The sequence below is a fragment of the Balearica regulorum genome, chromosome 8, assembly GCF_011004875.1.
Source record: "Balearica regulorum gibbericeps isolate bBalReg1 chromosome 8, bBalReg1.pri, whole genome shotgun sequence".
Taxonomy (NCBI): Eukaryota; Metazoa; Chordata; class Aves; order Gruiformes; family Gruidae; genus Balearica; species Balearica regulorum.
In genome coordinates, this window is record NC_046191.1 from 13,393,508 (window position 1) to 13,414,341 (window position 20,834).

General features: G+C 40.1%; 2 protein-coding genes and 1 long non-coding RNA gene across 4 annotated transcripts in view; 1 reads left to right on the top strand and 2 right to left on the bottom strand.

The window, feature by feature from the left end:
* The window catches only part of ST6GALNAC5 (ST6 N-acetylgalactosaminide alpha-2,6-sialyltransferase 5), a 72,182-nt gene extending 55,943 nt beyond the window's left edge, over positions 1-16,239 (top strand). The window contains exons 3-5 of one of the 2 annotated variants that reach the window (XM_075759740.1): positions 781-1,190; positions 6,344-6,451; positions 13,870-16,239. In XM_075759740.1, coding sequence (XP_075615855.1) covers positions 781-1,190; positions 6,344-6,451; positions 13,870-14,101 — 750 coding nt within the window. In that variant the 3' untranslated portion in view covers positions 14,102-16,239. The remainder of the gene's footprint in view (positions 1-780; positions 1,191-6,343; positions 6,452-13,869) is intronic. The other variant, XM_075759742.1, reaches the window with a different exon arrangement.
* PIGK (phosphatidylinositol glycan anchor biosynthesis class K) overlaps positions 1,568-20,834 on the bottom strand; it is a 92,487-nt gene continuing 73,220 nt past the window's right edge. Inside the window, exon 11 of the mRNA XM_075759737.1 lies at positions 1,568-3,274. Coding sequence (XP_075615852.1) covers positions 2,984-3,274 — 291 coding nt within the window. The 3' untranslated portion in view covers positions 1,568-2,983. The remainder of the gene's footprint in view (positions 3,275-20,834) is intronic.
* Positions 8,606-18,528, bottom strand: LOC142602748 (uncharacterized). The gene is made up of 4 exons (XR_012836520.1): positions 17,606-18,528; positions 16,630-16,718; positions 14,068-15,227; positions 8,606-10,995 (listed from the first exon to the last, which is right to left on the bottom strand). It is a non-coding gene; the product is annotated as an uncharacterized LOC142602748 (long non-coding RNA).

Here is a 20,834-nt window from a genome sequence, read left to right on the forward strand (position 1 = left end):
GCTAGGGGCCAAAGCATCTTCAAACCGGATTATCTCAAACTTGGGTTATGTCTTCTTTTCAGCTTTAGAGTTTTAAGCTGTGCCTCACAGCACACTGATTTAGTCATTTGATTCCTATATACATGCGGTTGATACTAAGTGTAATTATATGTCACCATAACATCTCATCATTGCTAATAAACCCACCAAGTTTACACCTGGAGAAACGCTAGTTATGTTTGCAATGGCGTGAACAATGAGCTGCCATGGAAAGCCACAGGGTTCGATCTTGAGGTGCTGAGGACCTTGTCAAAGATGGGTTTAGGCTGCTTCCTTTAGCAAAATGTCCTGACCCCAGGGGTTGACAAGCTAGTCGCAGTTGTGCTTATGAGGATTTATGATTGATTATTTCCTGCAAAAGATTGGAAGAGGATGCATCAAAAATACTCCAATTATAGCTCATTTATGGCAAGTGGAAGAAGTACAGTCCTAAGCAGCTGGGAACAGTATAGAAGCTGTGGTGATTACTGCATATGAAGCAGCAGTGGACAGGAGGATTTAAACAGTAGACTTAGCTCCACAGAGGAACTTTAAGGGCTCTACACCTATCCCACATTTTCCCCATCTACAAAAAGGACAAGCAATGTGTCCCCAGTGACTTAGGAAGACTGCTGGGAGAGATTTATGTAAAGTCCTCGGAGATTTTTGCTGTAAAAAATGTCATGTACATGTAAAATATAGTTATCAAGTGGTGAATGGGAAGATGTTTACAGCTAATTTGAAGTATGTATGTCTTTGCAGCCTTTAAAAATGCACTGCAAGAGTTGTGCATTGGTAACCAGCTCTGGACACCTTCTGGGAAGTAAACAAGGTGACAGAATCGACGAGACGGAATGCGTAATACGAATGAATGATGCACCTACTCGAGGTTATGGAAAAGATGTTGGAAACAAAACGAGCCTTCGAGTCATTGCACACTCCAGTATTCAGAGGATTTTGCGAAATCGTAATGAACTCTTAAATATGAGCCACGGTGCTGTGTTTATCTTCTGGGGTCCTAGCAGCTACATGAGGAGAGATGGTAAAGGCTTGGTGTATAACAACCTGCAGCTGATGAATCAGATACTGCCTCAGTTAAAAGTATATATGATTTCTCGCCACAAGATGCTTCAATTTGATGACCTTTTTAAACGGGAAACTGGGAAAGACAGGTGAGAACTTATGTGGATACATTTGGGGAATGTCATACAGTAGTAAAATAGTGTAGTTTATATATACCAATTTCAGATCTGCTCAGAGGGACCATCACATGCATTAAATCCTCTGCCTCATGAGTTGTAATATGGTATGACATGCCAAATAACATCAATTGTAACATAAGTAAAAATACGCATCAAAATAATTTGTATGGAGCATTGCCTCATCAACTTAGAATACCAGAATGTGGATGTACAGTTTATACAACCAGGGAGGCAGGACCTGTTTAAATCTCACTTTGGGGTAACATACCTGAAAGTTTTTTTTACTGACTCTGAAAAATCAGAATGGATAGGTTATGTTTTCTTATAGAGGAAATGTCACCATTCAGTGAATTATAATAGCTGTTTATTGAATTTAAGCATTCTTGGAACATTGCAGCTGTAAAGCTTCTTGTAAAACAAATAAACATTAGTCATACATTAGGTGCTTCAGAACAGTTCATCTTGTATTTTCAGCTGGGAAAAGGGAAGTTATTACGATAGTTACATCTTTATGAGACTGTTTATGACTTGTAGGCTGATCTTCAAATCAAATTTTTAATAAGTGACCCACTGCAGGACTTGAGCATTTTCACATATACTGTTTGAAAATGGGCATTTAAGCCAAAGACTTCCTAGCAAGAAATACATTTCTTTTTAATGAACTCCTATTTTTTACATATTAAATATGTTGCTGTAAAAACGGAACAGCGTCTCCCCTCAGGTACAAATGAAGAGGTAGGTTTATTGTGCAGTAACTCACGGTGAAATTTTCTAACTTCACCAATACTATATAGATACACTCCAAAGCTTGGTGCTGTGCTCGATCCTCTTCTGGAGAGGGAGGACGCAAGAGCACAGACTTTGTCTTCTGGCCTGCACAACAAAGGCAGAACCAGTGTTAGAGGAAACTGTTGTATCCTCTTAGCCAATGGCAACTGTATCTTTGCTTGCCATTTCCTGCCTTTTTCTGTCACACCCGACATGGTTCACTTGCAGAGCTCTGTTCAATTAGATGTGCGGTTTGATCCACTCTAAGTTCTTGATTGACTCACACCAACACTAGAGCATGCAGTAACTTGGTCAGTTTCTTACCGTTAAAGGTGCTTTTCTCTTCAACCTCTAATCCGTGGTTGTGAGTCTCTGCTAGAACGAGAAGGAATGATAAAAGGGGACATACCCTGCCAGTTCTGCTGTGTTACAGTCATTTCCAGGTTTGTTCACTGAGAGTAGAGTGAAGTGAGACGGTTATAATCTGTGGGAATTAGGCATTTGAACCCTTCAAGAAAAATGCAAAGGATTATCTGTAGTCCCAGTATTTACAAAGGCATTAAAGTTAACAAAGCTGTACTAAGGGTCCAACCCTGCACATAAGGAATGCACACTGCCACCTCCTTTCCTGGATTAGTGTCAGTGTAAAACCACTCGCAGTCCCCAGTTCTGAGGAACAGTTTACCCGCTCTGCTTCAGTGTGGCCAGTTCTGCCATGGGGAGCCAGAGTCCCATTCTTTTCCTGAAATTGCTGTGCAATTTCACGCAAGCTGGTCTTTCTGGTTCTACACCACCTGACAAGAGCAGGAGGCCTATAGCTGTGCATGTGATGGAAGCATTTCTTTTTCTGCAGAGGTTCAGTCTTGGCTCCTGAAATATTCTCAAGGCGTTTGAGACATTAATGACATTATAACATGTTTATAGCGGCCTCAGTCATAGGCACCCTGAACTCCCAGTGTGAATCAAGGGCACTTGGATGCTTGAAAAATTCAGCCTCATGAACAGGTCCTGTTGCGTTTAAGAAATTGCAGGCTCTGCTGTGTCTGAACCGCTCCTTTAGAGGGCACATACAGCATACTTGAAGGACTGAGAAGATTAAAACAGGAGATGAAAATAAATGAATAGGCAGCACAGAAAAAGAGAGGGAAGATGAAAAGAAACATGGGTAGGAAGGAATTTGTAAGGGAAGAAAATTTATGTAGCTGTGGGGGCAGGAGCAGAACACTGTATAGCCCAGAATGCTGCTGTTCCCTGGGAGGTTTCTGCTGAGATCTTGACATTAGTGCCTGCAAAAAACAAAGGAGGGAGAGAGAAGCCTGATTGCAAGGTTGCAATAATCAAACCATTCATTTCTGTCTTGAAAATGATGAGAAAAAAAGTAATTGAATGTATTGTACTTTTTGAAAAAAAGCTGATTTTGAAATGAAGGGAAACCTTCAGAAAACATTGCCAGTTAAATAGTATGGTGAATGACAAAGGCTGCAGAGCAATATACTTGGTATTATAAAGTAACTGTACTTGAAAATAACTTTATAATTGAATAAGGGTACATTAAGAAAATATGATTCAGAACCAATATTATAGTAATTAGATAAAGGAAGCATAAATGAAATAACTGCAGGAAGAGTATTTCCATAGAGATTATAAATGAGATTTTGGTGGAGCAGAAAGGCCTTTAATTGTAATTTAGTGTGCACTACAGAATTATCAGCACAGTGTGTTAGTTCATCGTATAAAAGAATATCTGATAATTTCCCCTAATAAGCACATGACAGTTCTTCATATTCTTTCATTACAGCTGATTAGGTATAAAAACAGTATTCTTTTGTTGGACTCTTGTTCAGATCTTTTATGAAAAGGCAAGACACTGTAACCCTGTTTCTATACTGCTGTCCTGCAGACATGGTATTTAAAGAGGCCAAAGTGGTACTTGAGTAAGTTTTTAAATCTCTATTTCATTGTTTAGCTTTTAAGATAGTTTAAATTCAGTTGTTCTATTTCTTGAAAACATTAAATTACAGCATAACTGCGTGTAAGCAAAAAGAAAACTAACCCAGCAGACAGCCTAGCTAGGTTGCCTGACCTTTGCAAAGCCCAGCCACTTTGTTGGGCTTTTCCCTACCTTTCCCTCTCCTAATAATTTTCAGCCAAAAATTATTATTTATGGTTTTGTATTGTTGTGGTGCCTGAAGGCTTCTGCTGAGCTTCTGACCCAGCTATGACATTGTGACAAATTGCACCACCACCCCACCGCCCCAAGCTTAAGTGCAAATTCAGAAAATAAATAAGGCCCCATAATTGGAACTAATGAGATGCTTAAATCATGTTATTCTCCAAATGCTAGCTTAGCCTGAAAGTCTCTGTGTCAGGAGCAGTGAAAATGTACATTTCAGGAGTTCATACATTACCAGGTGACCCACAAAGGACAGCAGAAATTACCTGGGCTCCCCAGCATCCTTCAGACATCTTTGGTTAAAGAATCCCCTTATGTTTAGAAGTGTGGGAAACCTTGGTACAAGGCATTCCTCAGTCTGCAAGTGCTCAATACATCTTCCTCCTACTGCCTTGTAGGTGACCAACTTGGAAACAACTTGTTCAGCATCAGCTTGGGAAGCTGCATGGTGGGCTGTTGCCTGCTGAATTACATGTTAGCGATTGCTGGCACTTGTATGCAGCGGCTGTTGTGACTTCAGGTCCCTGCTTCCAGGACTGTTGTGCATTCCACTATCACTGGGTAAAGTGTAAAAGATGGCCTTAGAACTGGGGTCAGGACCTGGGATTCCCAGGTGACTGCTCTAATGAGAACCTCATGTTCTCTGCAGTGCTCTTCTGGGGTCACAAAATTTCACAGCTGTCAGGCAGATAAGAGGTGTGGTCACCTCTTAGCACATTAACTTCACAGGGTTAATGTAGGTTCCATATTAGCACAATCTGACACAGTGCACAAGCCATCCAAGAGCCTGTGCTTGCTCTCATGGTGTCTCGGCTTTAGTAAGAGATGAAAGGAGAGCCAGTCACTGTGACAGGCTGTCATCAGGGATCTGAGGCCTTTTTGGGACGCAGGTGACGCAAGCTTGACCTTCTTCCTGCAGGACTTTTCTACCTGAGTGAGGAGCCATTAGGGAGACCTGCTGTCTCCTTCTTTAACAGTACTTAAAATGAGACACGTGAGTGAACTTGTTTTCTCTAGAGCAAATGCTCAACTTTATGTTCCTCCATTTCTAATAGAGGTGCTTAATTTGGTCCTGTAGGGCTGCCCCTAAATATGTCTTTACGCCACCTTTAAGATGTGTTCCTCACTGGCATTTCATTGACCCTCCTGTTCCAAGACCGCCAGCTCCTCCCCCCCGGGGTAGGGACAGCACAGGAGCTTAACACAGGACTAGGCCCTCCAGTACACGTGGCAGGCAACCAGTAACCATTACAGTACCCAGCTCTTGCACACTAAAGAGCAATGACAAGCAAATACTAGGAAGGGAAAACGCTGCTGTTGCCATTTTGCAGACAAGAACCTGTGATACAACAAAATTCAAGCACAGCTTGTAAATCTCTTAGATCTGTGAGCAGTCACATGGAGGTATCTCCTATTTTGCATAAATAATGCTAGGATCAGTTTTGCTTCTTTTACAGATTTCTCCCAGCCTGCAGAGAAGGCCAGGAAAGAGGCTGCCTTGCCTTAGAGGGCTCCCTTGCAGCACTGTCACTCATGTTCAAAGGTCCCACCAGGCAGGGATGGGGCTTAGGGAGGCAGAGGGCTAGGCACCTAGGATGAAGGGTTCCCAGGCTGGCCAAAGGACAGGCATAGCTGCAGCTGAGTCTCCTGCCAGCAATCACAGTGAGTGGCTGGGAGCTTCTAGAAACCAAATCATGGACCAGGTGGGAGGAAAGATGGTTAGACCAACCACTTGGGGCCAGATCTCGCTCCAGCAGACAGGCTCCTCTCTGTCCTGTGAGAGGCAGCATTTTAAGTAGCTCTCTTCATCCCTTGTGATGCGTCTTCCTGAGCACTTAGTGTGTAAGCTTCATTAGGTGATTATAGATGGGTATAGATTACTAGCAGAAGAATATAAATACAGGACATGAAGTTTCAGTCACTTAAGGTAAACCTACCAAAAGGTCAGCTAAATATTAACATTGCTGTGCCCAAAATTAATTACAGCAAGGGCAGTTTCTGCATAGATTAGTCCACTGATAGAAGACGCTAGCAAAATCATTAAAAGATGAATGAGCGAAGTAGTCTTGGTTGCCCAATTTTCATAACCTTTCACAAGAATGAAAAAAATGCCCAGAAATTGCTTTAGATATCTCAAGAATTATTTGTCAGTCTAGAACCTTAATTATGTTTTTACTTTCAGGAAGATATCCAACACTTGGCTTAGCACGGGCTGGTTCACAATGACTATCGCATTAGAGCTCTGTGACAGGATAAATGTTTATGGCATGGTGCCACCGGATTTCTGCAGGTAGGATTTATTTTGGAACCATTATTAGCCAACAAGGTTGAACATTAGAGATAAATATCTGAATCCTTTAATTTTTTTCTCTCTGCAACATGTCTTCAGTCCTCTTAAAGCAATTAATTAACATGTCCCAAGATCTGATTCTGAAAACAACAAACAGCATTTAATTATGTTATATAAAATATTTAAAAAATTTGTTTGTAGTGTGGGAGAATTAATCCATCTTGTTGGTTTCTTTTAGTCTCTGAATATTTATCAGCTAAAAGTAATGCAATAATTGGCATGAAATTAATCTGAAAAAAAGCAATACTAGAAAACATTACTTTTAATTTGTTTTTAAAGTTTCCCCCCAGTTAATAGAGCAACAGAGTTCTCACAGTGACTAGTTTCTAAATTGAACTTACTACACAACTCTAAGGTGGTTGTATCTCTGTCACATGAACCCCAATCTTCCAGTAAACTAGCTTCCTAAATAATCCCCACCAAAAAAAACCCAAACAATTTGGACCCACAGAATAGATGATCAGTCCTGTAATCACCCATTTTGGCCATTCGGGGTGTGGGCCATACGTGGTAGAAGCAGCACACAAATTCTGTCAGTGGAAGCTACGTGACCCCTTCACACTGTTTTATGAAGTAACAGCGCGTGTACATTTTACAGCTATGTTGTGTCTCTAGCCATATTCAGGACTCGGGCTCAAGGTACTGGTTAATGTTTCCTACTGCGGATCAGTGATAGAGGGAAATAGTCTTCAGGACTTCTGGTACTGGACCAAAATGACATAAGCCACATGATGCACAGCACTGATTCACTGTAAATTCACACAAACTGGTTTTACATCAGCAATCTTTACGCTGACTTCAGTATCACCTGTTCATCTGTTACTAGGCCTAGCACTCTGGCCCTTCAGAAGAGCGTGGTTATGTGCCCACACATAGTCCTGATCCCATTTGCACTGTTAGGTCACCCAGCAACGCACAGAGCTGGCATGGCCAGCCTGGACCGATGGCATCAGCGTAACGTTTCATCACCTGCTCATGAATCCCTTTCACTGAGAATTACTTGCTTGAATTTTCTGTTGCAAATTTAGCGATCTCACTGAAGTCTGGTTCATTGACTAATTCAAGATGCCTTTTGGGGGCAAGGGGAGCAAGGCTGCAGTGACGGGTTAGCTCATCTATCAAAGAACAGGACTGCTTTGACTTTCTTCTGAGCACTGGAAAAGATCATTTGGGAATGTGAGTTTGTCCTGGGCACACAGTAGAAATCCCTGAAGAAATTACAATATAAAATGTCAACATTAAATTCCACTTTGTAAGAATATCTACAAATTATAACAAAACATTGATGATAAATGCTGTGATGTACTGCAGATTTCATCACGAATTCACCAAGGAAAACAACAAACTAGATCAGATATTCCAGACAACATAAATACCTTCCACAGCACAGCATTTCAGTTCCCCTGTCATTTCAGTTGGCCAAGACACACTTCAGTTTCTGTAAGTGCTGGTCTGTCTTACTGCAGAAGTGGCTGTGTTCCAGTGGAGTTACATGGAAGTAATTCTTAAATAAACTAATGATCTAAAAATGCAGAAGACAGCAATTCACTGTAAACCAATGCTCAATCCTAACTTTTCAGGCAAAGTCAGATTACTTTACATACATATACTTAATTTAAAAAAACACCACCACAACTGTTTTTAAGGGAGGTTAAAATTGTCACTGAGACCATATGAAAATCTTTCATAGAATTGATACACTGAAATCAAAAGGCTATAATATTAAAATATAACACAAGAAAGGCTGTAATCAATCCTACCATTGATAGATGTAATAATGCTTACAGCCTGCATAAAAAAGTCTTAACATAATGGTACATGGTTGTAAAAACGGAAAAGGTCATTTCTTAATCAAAAGAATATAAAGTGTCTTTACTTTAGGTTCATTCCCCAGATGATGAAGGGGAAAACTGTAGTTGCCCTGCCTGGAAGAAGCTATCCATGAAGATCTGTGAAAGGAATCTCTTGCCATAAATACAGTTAACCGTCTTAGTTTGCTCTTCAGCCACTCCTTAAGAAGTTAAACAGTGCTTCCTTTCAAAGACAACAAAATAGCAGAAATAAAGAAATATTCTCTGTTAGCCACAGTTCAGTTAGACAAAATACAAATTACCATTTAAAAAAGAAAAACCAAAAACCAAAGCAACAAAAAACCCTACCCTACCTCTCTCCTGTGTGTGAGATGGTATAGGTACTTCAGTTGCTGTGCAACTAAAGAATCATAAAGATTAAAAAAACCCCCAAACCCTCTTATTTTTATTCAGAGTTAATATTACCAAATTTACAACTTTAGCAGATATCCATTATTTTTTAAGTGTTAATTTGTGGAGTAAGTAATGAGTGTGGGTGATCACTGTCATGGAACTAAATTAGTATCACATCTGTAACGTGAAGGACATCTCAAAGGTATTGTGAATATCATACTGTTGGTTCTGCTACAAATTATTATCTGAAGATCATTAACCAAATTGCTTCTCACCCATGCAGGAAAAAATAGTCTAGTGAAGGAGTCTGGAGTACAGACTAAAAGATTTGTCACTATTAATTGCAACAACGTGTTTTAGATTAATTTCTATTTATTTTCACTGGACATCATTGTTTACAGCTGAACTGGAATTGGTGACCCGATTATTATAAATTTCTAGTACTTTACAGCAAAGCTGTATGTAATATCAAATCCCTTTGCTTTGCTACAGATTTATGCTGTAGTAAAGGGTTAATGGCTTTGATTTTGCTCTCATGCTGTTAAATACATCTGACTTTCACATTCTAGAATAAGATGAAAGCTTGTGCTTCCATGCAGGTTGAAAAGATTTCGGAGTGTGTGTACCTCTCACTCTTTTCTCACAAGAAAGACAAGCCATCTTGCTGTATTTTTCCCACTGCCCAGGGATCCAGTGCTAGCCTTTGCTGGAGCAAACTAGCACCCCAGATGGGAAGCATTTCCCTCTCTGAGCTCCCTTTGGCAGCCTGTCGTATGCACAGGACTGACTCCTGAGCTGGGACATCAAGGATTTTTCTCTTGCCTCCCTACATCAGCAGCCAGATTGTGGTGCACAGACAGAACCGCAATTCCTGAAGGTACCACAGTGCTGCTGCTTTTCTTTGTGGCTGCTCAGCAGCATCAGTGGGAAGGACACAGACAAGCCTTAACGCAGTTTGCAGTAACCCCAATCCCTGTCCACGGGAGTATCGGCAGCAGTGAGAGGTTGGTTCCTCGCAGGTGTCTCTGGGTACTCATGTACACAAGGAAAACTGAGGGTGTTAATGAGAAGAGCCCTTTTTAACCCCCCTCCTCTTCATGGGCCTTCTGGAACTCTCAGAAACTTAAAGCTTAATTCTGAGCCTTATTTTTAACTAATATGAATAATTTTTGCTTCAATTATGAAGCTAGATCATTTTCCTATAAGAATCCTCACTTGACTGCCAGGCCATTTCCCATCTGTGATAATTTGCCTGAAAATTGGCATTTGAAATCCTTTAATTTATTCCTTTGGGTACGGCTTTTAAATCTAGTGTTTTCTTACCTCCCTCTCTCCACTTTCAATTGCTTTAAATCAAGTGCAGAGAAGCAGTTGTTGTTAGCTACATTTCCTGGAGCTTATACAGGGCTTGATGGAAGATGATGTGCTCACAGGATTGTAAACTGTATACGAGATAGTCATGCCCTTTGGTCCACACGCCTGGGTCTCACCTCGTTATCTTAACAGCTTAATAACAAAAATGCATAAATGGTTTGGAAAACAGGGGTAGTCTGGAGGTCAAGTAAGTGGAATCCTGGGAACAGAAGGCAAAAAATTATCCAGAAGTCTTCATAGTCCTGGCACAGCACCTTGCCCATCACTCAACATGTTAATGACACTTTATTCACCTTTCAAAATATGAGTTATTTTACAAAGCATGTGAGTACATATAGCTTTAGTGGGTTGATTTATAACAGCTCTTCATTGGTAAAGGAAGAGGTTGACCAGAATGTGATAGGGGATGGCCTTGTTTTTTCGGCCTTGTTTCTTCTGAGGCAAACACTGTGTGCTGTATTTTCAGCTTTCACCGTGGGTAGATACCATCTGTGGGAAAATGTGCACTGAAGTGGCAAACAGTAGATGACTGACACTGGGTACAAGCACTTACACGGTTGCTGTGCTGGCAGGCTATTAGGCAGGAAGTGCAGTGTCTATTTTACAGGGGAACTTTCCTAGATTCCTCCCAGCTGTGATATTAATATGCATGCAAAGTCTGACAAAATACTGATTAATGTCCAGTATCAGTCGGTGATAAAACAGCATCTGTTTTAATGTTAATAAATGAGGTGGCAAGCAATTTCCGCATAGAAATTACTCATGCATTTCATTTGCTGGTGACATGAGCTAATTGCAGAGTTAGAAGATAACACAGTACAGTTAATTTGGGTTATGGTGTAGTTACTCAAGTCAGAGTTCAAATCCATACCTTACTGGCGTGCAATCTAGGGGAATCCAGAACTCCTGGAAAAGGAGAAAGACTTCAGATGAAACGTCCTAGGTACCTAACTGCCTTTCAGAGTTCCTAAATCCAAAATATAAGATTTGGAGTTCAGCCTGAAAGCCTTAGTCAGCAGAGTAGTCTTGGAGAGATCTAAAGCCACCAGCCTTTTTATTTTTGCATTGAATTCACCTCCAGCTCAGCCAGTAGACCTACGTACAAGCCTTAACAGCACCCATCAGAGGATGCCTGAACCCAACAGGGTGCCCAGACTGTGTTCCTCTGCCTCTCTCACCTGCCAGGCCCTGGGCAGGAGTTGTTTCTGGACTGTTTCTGACAGGATGTTGCACAAAATACAGTGACCTGTTAGGGCATCCACTCTGGTTTTAGCTTCAGAGCCTTTGATGCAATGTGGAATCCCCATCTTCAAAAGAGAGATCTATTGCTAAAATATCCACTGGTAGAATACTGGTAGAATAATATAAGAGATAAAGCACTTACTGGGGAGGTACAGGCTTCAAGATGTTGCTTCAAAGAGGCAACAGAAGAGTGTAACCCTTGATAAATACTAATTTATCAGAGTGAGGGATAAGAAAGAGGACTACTATCAAGCCTTCTCTCCTTCCCCTCTCTGTCTGATCCACCTACCCCCTCTACCTCTCTACTTTGGGGGTTGTGTGAAGAGGGGGAAAGAAAAAAGAAAAAAAAAAAAAAAGACCAGCGTTCCTGTAGATCCTCTGTGAGAAATCCGATTCCAGGTATCACTATCATCCATCGCCAACTTTGGCGTACAGCAAAGGCACAGTGATTAATTTCCTGCTTTTCGCTCTTCCAGTTCATGTTCTGCAAACCCAACTCAGCCTTCATAAAAAAGGGGTGGTGTCGGCTGGGGCAGCAGAGGGGGGATCTCAACCAAATCCCTCAGAGGATTCGGGGCCAGCAGCCTTGTAGGCTCACGTTGCAGTGCTGAGCCCTGAGCAGTTAACTTAGTTCCACTGTGACTGCATTTGTTCAAAGTCTGTTGGAGATACAATTTCAACTTTACTAATCCTACCTTTAAAGCAGTAAATACCCACCAAGCAATATAGGTTTACCCTCAAGAACACAAGAGCAAAATCCAGCTTCAGTGCAGAAAGGAAGAGCAGTCTAAATGAGGCAGAGGCCTACTTGTTTAGTAGTTCATAAGAAAAAAATAAATCACATTAAAATGTACCCTGTTAGATTTACAGTAACCATACAAATGATTCACTTAAGAGATTATCATAAGAGGTCCCATGTATCAAAAAAGTACGTGAAAAATTAATTGAAGGTTGAGATCTAATAGTTATAGCTAAAAAAAGTATTAAATTTCTATATATGAAGGGTATTTTTTACATTACAAATATGTTTTCTGTAGGTGAGGTATTGAAGGATTTCTTTTCACTCTCTTATGTATTCTGTTGAGAATACATACAGTAAATTTAAAATCCATCTTATTCTAGAAATGTAATTTTATTGTTATTCTGGTCTTGTAAGATTGATCACCATGTTGTGTTACCAGGAAGCTAGATTGATTGAATTAAAACGTTAATCTAAGGTTCAAATGGAAAGCAACAGCAATATCATACATTACCACTGCACATACAATATGGATAATGGTAAAACAAGAAAAATTAGAGAACTGCGTAGGTGACAAGAATTACACAGTAAAAATAATGACCAGGGCAGAATACTGACAGATTGTGGATGCATTCAATTGAAAGTGAGCTTAAATAGTAGCTCTTCAAAATGAAAATAATAAACTCTGTATTAGAGCTGACAGCCCTGAATCTGTGTGAGATTTCTTGCTCTGTACCAGGGTCCTGTTCGGCTCAGGCTTTAACACAGAGCAGCCCCAAGGCTTCACTAAGTAGTAGTACTGGGATTAACTTTTCTGCCACTGCAAAACAGTTTGTTAGTAGCAACTGTGGAGACAATTGGGCCATTCTGCCTGGGACAGCTATGTCTCTCTCTGAATTCGAGACAGAGACGGTTGTATGAGTTCTTGTCAGCCCAAAATGCCTGTGCCCAAAGTAAAAACATAACAGGTACAGTTTAACGTAGAGAATAAAACAAAAGGAGAATGTGTCACTCTGGCTTATTATAATACAAATGTGCCTTTTACAGAATGTAACATCAAAACATTGAGGTTAGAACTGCTAAAATGAACTTTATCCTAAATACTTAATTGGTTTTTGGCATATCCTGTGTGTCACCACACGAATACTGCATCTCCTGCTGGTTAGTGCCGATGGGCTCACAAGGTCAGAAGGAGACTATGGGTGAACGGTTTTAATTTTTAGCTTAGATACATGAAAGTTGCCATTGTAAAATCAAAAAGAACTCATTTGTGCATCTGATGTTAGATTATAAACCCAGCAACAGCAGACTGTATCGCTGACCTGGCATGCAGATAGGCTTACTGAAGCCATGCACTCAGAACCTCACGCACCACGCTGGGAATGTTCAGCTAAGCTGATGTAACACAGATAACCACCTCCCCTCTATCTTCCCCTTCTCTTTCTTCCCCCGGTTCAGTAAATACCTCTGTAAGGCTTTTTACAAATCACAATCTAGATACAAATCTCTTTTAAGCAGTTTGCTGCAAATTTTATAGTAGTAACACAGCCCTGCAGCACTCTCCCTTGTTTTCAATTTAACTGGGAGGAGGGGATTAAAGGAGAGCAATAGAAAGAGCAAAGAAAACACCTTTGCCCCATTCTCATGTATTAAATATGCAAGAAAAATACAGCTACCTAGAAATTTGGTTTAACTGTGAGAAAAAGTAGGTTTGAGCCCATCAGCTTATTAAAGATAGCATCTTTTCAATCAGTAAAAAAGAACATCTCGGGCTTCCATCTATTTTCTTTCTTCCACAGGGATCCTAATCATCTTTCAGTACCTTATCATTATTATGAACCTTTGGGACCCGATGAATGCACAATGTACATTTCACATGAGCGGGGACGAAAGGGCAGTCATCATCGTTTCATCACAGAGAAACGAGTGTTTGAGAACTGGGCACGGACATTCAATATTCACTTTTTCCAACCAGACTGGAAACCAGAACCACTCACTGTAAGTCACCCTGAGATTAAACCGGTTGTCTGAGGGATGAAGGCTCAAGACCGCAATCGCAGTCACCCTCTGTGTCAGCCTTCAGGGCGTTGGACCTTCTGGCAAGGCAACCTAGAGGAGAAGGGTAACAGGACCTGCAGCTGGTAACTGCAACAACAGTTGGGAAGTTACAATGACGGAGCAGAGTGTATCAAGAGTGCTTTCTGTCAAGCTGTGTATGACTCCAGTATATAGCCTTTTTTGGCCATCTGACTTCCTGTATATGTATGTGATTTGTGAAAAACAACTTGAGTATCATTAACGGGATGGTTAACTCATTATGGTTTTTTAAAGTACAATGCCAATGAATTTTCATAGTGAAAACTTACGGTATTTATTTAATCAAGGTTTTTATGCAACCTAGGCCAGTATTTTTCTAATTCACAGTTATGTGGTTGTTTATCTTTCATAATCTTTCAAATCCAAAATTAATATTGCTGATAGTTTGAAAGGCCTAGCTTTTTATTTATACAATTTGTTTGAAAAATATGATTCTATGTAGCATGTAATTAATATTTGATCTGGAAATGTTGCATTTCTTTTTAAAATTTTGGGCTCTGTTCCAGCCTAAAGCCTTTAACAGCAAGAACAGTCCCATGTGCAGATCTAGCTAACTTTACATTTTGACATCTCATGTTAATATGAAAACGGTAGTGAAAATTCTGTTTGATATTAATGTGCATTTGCTGCTGTGCTATCAAAGCTGCTGGTTTTTAATTAGGGGTGGGAGGAAGGAGGGCAAAGTTTATCCAAAAAAATCACTGGTTATAGCAGCGTGGCTTTTCGATGAAGAGACCAGGCTAAGGCTGGAGGGGTTGTGTTCTGTTTCACCTCTTGTAATCCTGCAAGAGGCTGAGGAAACGACTCTCCTGAGGCCACAGACTACACACCAGGCAACAGTGGCTTGAAACATCATGACCAAATTTCTGAAATCAACAAGTTACACTACCAGGTACTGCAACACCAGCCATACTAGCCAAAAAAAAAAAAAAAAGATTATGACACTACACCTGCTAAAATCTCTGCCTTCCACTGTTCCAAGATCATCGCCGGTCTCAGAGCTCCTGGGTTGCACTGAAGTTGGGATGTGAACAGAGTTCCATGAGTACAAAATTGTCCCCTTGAAAAAAGCAAAGTTACACTTGGCAGTTTTTCATGAAGTACACGTGCATGGCAAGTCCCTGCAAACCAAGGGGTCGGACAATGCTAGTGCTGTATATGGAACCTCATATTGTGAATTACCGAGTTACATTTGGCTTGTGAATAAAGATTTCAGTTACAGTTTTATTTTTCCTTTTGCCTCACAAGTATTAAATGTGTAATTTCTTCGAAGTAATCAGTAGGTGTTACTATTGCATGAAACTTTATACCTCAGGTGACAAAAGGTGTGTCTCATTAGACAAATTCTAAAGCTAGAACAGCGATGTTACCTTAAAACATCTAAATCCAAGAAGCTGAACCTCAGAGGCGATATGTAGAACTGGGATCAAACTCAATCATTTACACTCACGACTCGCAGTCTTCCTCTTTCCAAAACTGCACAGCAATAGCTGCAGCAGCCCTACTGATACCCTGATTCTGTGGGGACAAAGTGAGCTGCCCTGTCAGGGACAAAACAGCATTGCCCCTGCGTAACGCTGTGCGGACCTGAACTGCAGGCCAAGAGCTGCTCTCCTCGCTGCAGCCCTCCCCACTATAAAAGAGCAAGAAACTACAACCTGTTTTGCCTTAAAAGTTTTCTTCTGGTGTTCTTCCTGGTACGCACGACTTGACATACAAACTGAATGCAAAGCTCTGCTATTGCCAATTGCTTGTAACCTGTCCCTTGTCAGCTGGTGTTTAACTCTGCCTCTTTCACTGACTGTGTTTCATTCCTTCCACTTGATTGCACAACATTTTACAAAAAAAAGAATGGATTTTGAACTAATGGTAATTTTAACATCCCTTTCAGCATGTGTACTGGGGCGTGTATCCAGCATATATTGCTCAAATTGATGAACTCTGTCAAACTGATTTACAGATCATTTCTAATGTGACTGCAAAAATGATACAGATCACAGTAGGTCCTCTGATGCCATCATCCTTTTGTTATTTTATTAGATACAATAATAAAAATATCTTGTCATTCTAAATCAGAGCTCTTAGTTTTTCCATTAATCGAGGGCTGCAGGATATGTATGCTAAATGTTTAGTTATGTTATTGTTAGAACCAGACCATTTTAAAATAGATTACACTGATCTACTTTGAGTATTCAGTAGAAACATGGGAACTTGCCGGACTTCATTGTGCTCCACATGCTTGTTCCCGTCTGCGAGACTGGTTAAAACCAATTAGATCAGATGAAGCATTAAGAATGTGAAGAAGAAACATGGGAAAAACTGCTATTAGATCTCCTAACTTCTAACAGAGTGAAGCTAAGGATTGTAAATATTCCTTCTTCAGTTTCTGTTAGTAACAACTATGCATTCTTGTTACCCTTACACACATCCACTCTTTTAAAGAAAACAAACCCAAAACTCACTTTGGTCTCATCTTCCTGTGGAGTTTCAGCAAGTTCCCCCATCTAATTACAAGAAGTATGAAGCCATGTTTTCTAAGAGGAAGTCACACCTGTAAATATAAAACTCACTGCAAAAGGAATTTGATGACACCAAGGAGACAGCAAGTTTTAAATAGGATTGATCACACAGATTTATACGGAATATAAATCCAATCCAAAAAGCACAAGAGTGCAAAAAAAAAAGTAAATAATTTTTAAAGTGCTGCAATTTTAATTCACAAATTACTGATGTATTTTTCTATAAAAGCACAATTTTTGAACTACAGCATATCCTCCTGTAGTTCAGCCTGAAGTAAGGTTTTATGGCCTAGTTATAAAGCAAACAGATTTATGATAGAAAATGCTGTCAGACCAGAGATAAGTAGTACAAACTAGGCACCGTTGCCATTTTCTGGTTTATGCTGTCATCTTACACTCTTCACTGTAATTTGATTGATTCACGATCTTCAGTGCGCATCATTTCACATATTAAAAACTGTTGCAAAACAGTGTTTACAGACATCAGCAGTTTTAAGATCTATGTTACTTTAGTTCTGAACTCCTTGCGTACCTTATGCTCTTTTTATGCTTGGCTTCATCAGAGGAGCTATTTTTCATCTCGAAGAACCATACCTCTTACACCATGATACGTGCAACTGGAATTGAGGATTATAAAGAAAATATCTCTGCAACTAAGAACACAAAGCATGGCGATACATCCAGAGTGTTAAAGCACCTCAGAAAGACAGGTTGATACTGAATATTCCTGGGTAAGGAAGTGGAGGAAAGGGAAGGTTAAGAAACTAAGACCCAAGTTACAGCCTTGGCGCTAGATGTTAGAAGAGATTCAGGTCTGCTGACAGCCACTCCTGGCTCTAGCCAGTAGAACACACAATGGCAATCTCTCATACGCACAAACAGGAGCATAAATTGATAAAACTCTGCAGGAGGTGCTTACCTGGGTCTTGTCCTGCAGTATTTCTCAGGCAAACTTTTTAGCAAACCAAGTGATTTTTACCTAAAATAGCTCTAAGGAGGCAAGGACACGATAATCTAAACATAGCTGGAAGAACACTGGGGGATGGGGCGAGGGTAATTGAAAGAGTAAGGAATAAAACGTGGTTTGAGCTATCCAGCTGTATTCCCCTTGAATATGAAGATCAAAGTCAGGCTGGAGCTGACAGTGGCTCACCAGCTCAACAGGCTGTCCTGCAGAAGTTTCTTTTCAATATTCTGCAAATCTATCACATGTGCCATAAAAACTCTTTGAAAAATTCATGATAATCCTTGTGTTGTCTGTCATTAAACACCAGACCGAGCTACAGAAACCACTCAGCTGATGACCAACGTACAGTGTCCTTGTTCACTCTGGAGTACTTTGACGAGGAGTCGTCTTCAGAAATCAAGACGACAGAAAGACAGGGAACTACAGACAAGCAATCCTAGCATGCTGTAGACAAATGGATGGAAAACTGTGACAAGGAACAGAATTAGCAGTCATAAAGAAGATACATCGGCTAAGATGTAATGCAGCTTTTGTAAGAAAAGCCACGCCTTGCAAATCTATTTAGAGCTCTTCAAAGTTCTCTGAAGCAAGTGGACAAGAAGATGCAGGTGATGAGTCCACTTGGAGTTCCACAACTAGTTTTGCAAAATCTCTGAAAAGACTGCCAAAGCAGCTACAGTCCCACAGGATGAGAGAGAAGATCCTCACCTACGGAACCCACCTGAACATAGGAAATAAAGGCTAAGAGGATGCATCATCAGCTTAATGTTACAAGCAGAATTACACAGGAAAGCGTCTCAATATATTTTCCCTGCTTTTCTGTACTCTTCCCTTGGCATCTACCATGGGTCATTCCTAGACACAGGATACTCTAAATAAATAGTATTTTTTTTATACTGTCTCCAATGAACATCAACTTGTACACTAAAGCCCAGTTACAGTCTTGCCATACTCGCAGTGCACCAGGCAGCCACAAGCTCTAACACCGTAACTGCATTCTCATTTTACTGAAAGCAATGTCAAAGCATCTAGCTCAGGTGGAGAGCAAGACTGGGCTCTTTTCAACATCCAAAGAAAGTTATTTTAATAACTTGGTTTCTCAGAAGAGGTTTATGGCTTTAGGAGATGCCTAGTGATATTTAAATCTGTCAGCTTCTTTACACAACCCAGACAACACTTAAGATAACATCAGACACTTTTAGGACACCAGATACTTCCTGAAGTACAGAGAAGACAAACGGAATAATGCATATTTAGCAAGGTATAAAGTTTCAGGACTTTGCTGACTTCACTTTGGCTATCAGATCAGTTGGAGCCCATTAGTCAGGATCCAAACATACAACATTATACAAGTCTGTTAATAGCAAAATGAAGGAAATTCTGAAGGGAACTATTTGGTGTGGCTGAGTTTAAGGCAAAAGCTTAGGTTAGGTTTATGTTTTAGCAAAAAAAGGCAAAAGAAGTGAAGAGATTTATAACCTATGAGGATATGCTTCCCCCCATTGCATCCTTGCTGTAAGCAAGCTGCACACAAAGCCAAAATTGAAAGGGGTTACTAGTATTCAGTGGGACTGGTCATTTGTGTTGGACAAAATTGGACCATTTCCCACTACGGCATTATTTTTTTAATATGGCTATACGTCTGTAGATGAGCATTACATGAAACGCTGAAATGCTATTCCTCAACACTCCATTGCAAATTATATTGCAGAGAAAGAGCAGCTATACAGAAACGAGCAACAAAAGCAAGTGCACAAAACCTTCTATCCACACCAAAAAATGCAAAGATGGGACTACTGCAGAGAAGGGTACATAAAAGAACTGTACAAGATACAAACATACATTGCAATGACCTACTGATGGCCCTATTTGCCATTCCACTTGCATTATAAAGACCAAGTGAGGTAAGGGAATCCTACAATCATCACAGTTTGAGCCATAATATTTTGAGCTACAAACAACCTGGACAGAAAAACCAGTACAGAAAAAGTAACTTAACAAAATCCAGACAGCAGTATCTAATGCTTAGTGATGCTCTTCACTGGTAAATATCGGAGCATTTGACAAAGGAAGTAAGTACCATTATATTGGAAATGAATATAAAGAAAGGACAGAGTTTAAACTTAAAATGACCACTGCACACAAAACCAGCAGACCTAGTGAAACATTTAATATATGACAGCATTAGTCCAGTATGTCCTGTTGCAGGCAAGAAAGGAAATATATTTGCTATTTGAAATTCGTCAACTTTGACACAGGGACTAGTATGACATGCTACAAATCTCCCAAATAAACCACACCCCATTGGCCTCGTCCCTAGAGAGCTGTGTCACCAAAGCTATGTAGCAGTCAGCAGTGTGAAAAAAATCACTTCCTAAGAAATAGCATCTATGCTAGAGCTGTGCCAGCATCATTGTTACACTATCGACACAGTCTTGTTTGTTATAGTTTGTTTTGTTCAATGGATTGCTGTAAACAATGCCATCCAAAATAATTCCTGCTGATACAGTTCGCATCTCTATCAAGCCTATTGGCCAGAGCAGCAAAACTGGCTCGGTTTTGGACAAGGCTTCAGTATTCTTTGTGCATATACGTTAAAAGAAAGAAAAGAAAAAAAAAATCTAAGATTTGCATGGGGAAGAAGACATGACGTTAATAGATGTACATCTTCATAAACTTTGAACTGAAACCTTAAACACTATCCATTTAATCACTAAATCAGGCAGAAACCCTCATTAAGGGAGAAAAAGTAACTCATTTTAAAGAACTTGCAAGTGAAATTAGTGCTATGAAATGATGATTTCAGAGTATGTTATGCAGCATATACAAGTTTTCATCATGAAATACCAATGCTTTCAAGATGCATTTCCCTACAGCATATTATTTTTAAAAGTTCACAGAAAGAGGGAAAGAAGAAATAATAGTAGAATGCACCCAGCAGAGGATATTGTGTTCCATGAGAAGCACGTTTCTCTGTTTTTTTTAAAATTTGCCTTTCATCACTTAAAAAAATGCAAAAACTATTATGCCTATTATTGTACAGAAGTGTTGAAGGGATGGTTGAGAAGACACTTTCATTATAGACACTGCTATTTTCTGTAGTTCTTAACTTTACGGATAGATTAGTCTCTTGGGTGACATATTTTATGCTGGTCCTCAGCCCAAAGCATGATAAAATTCT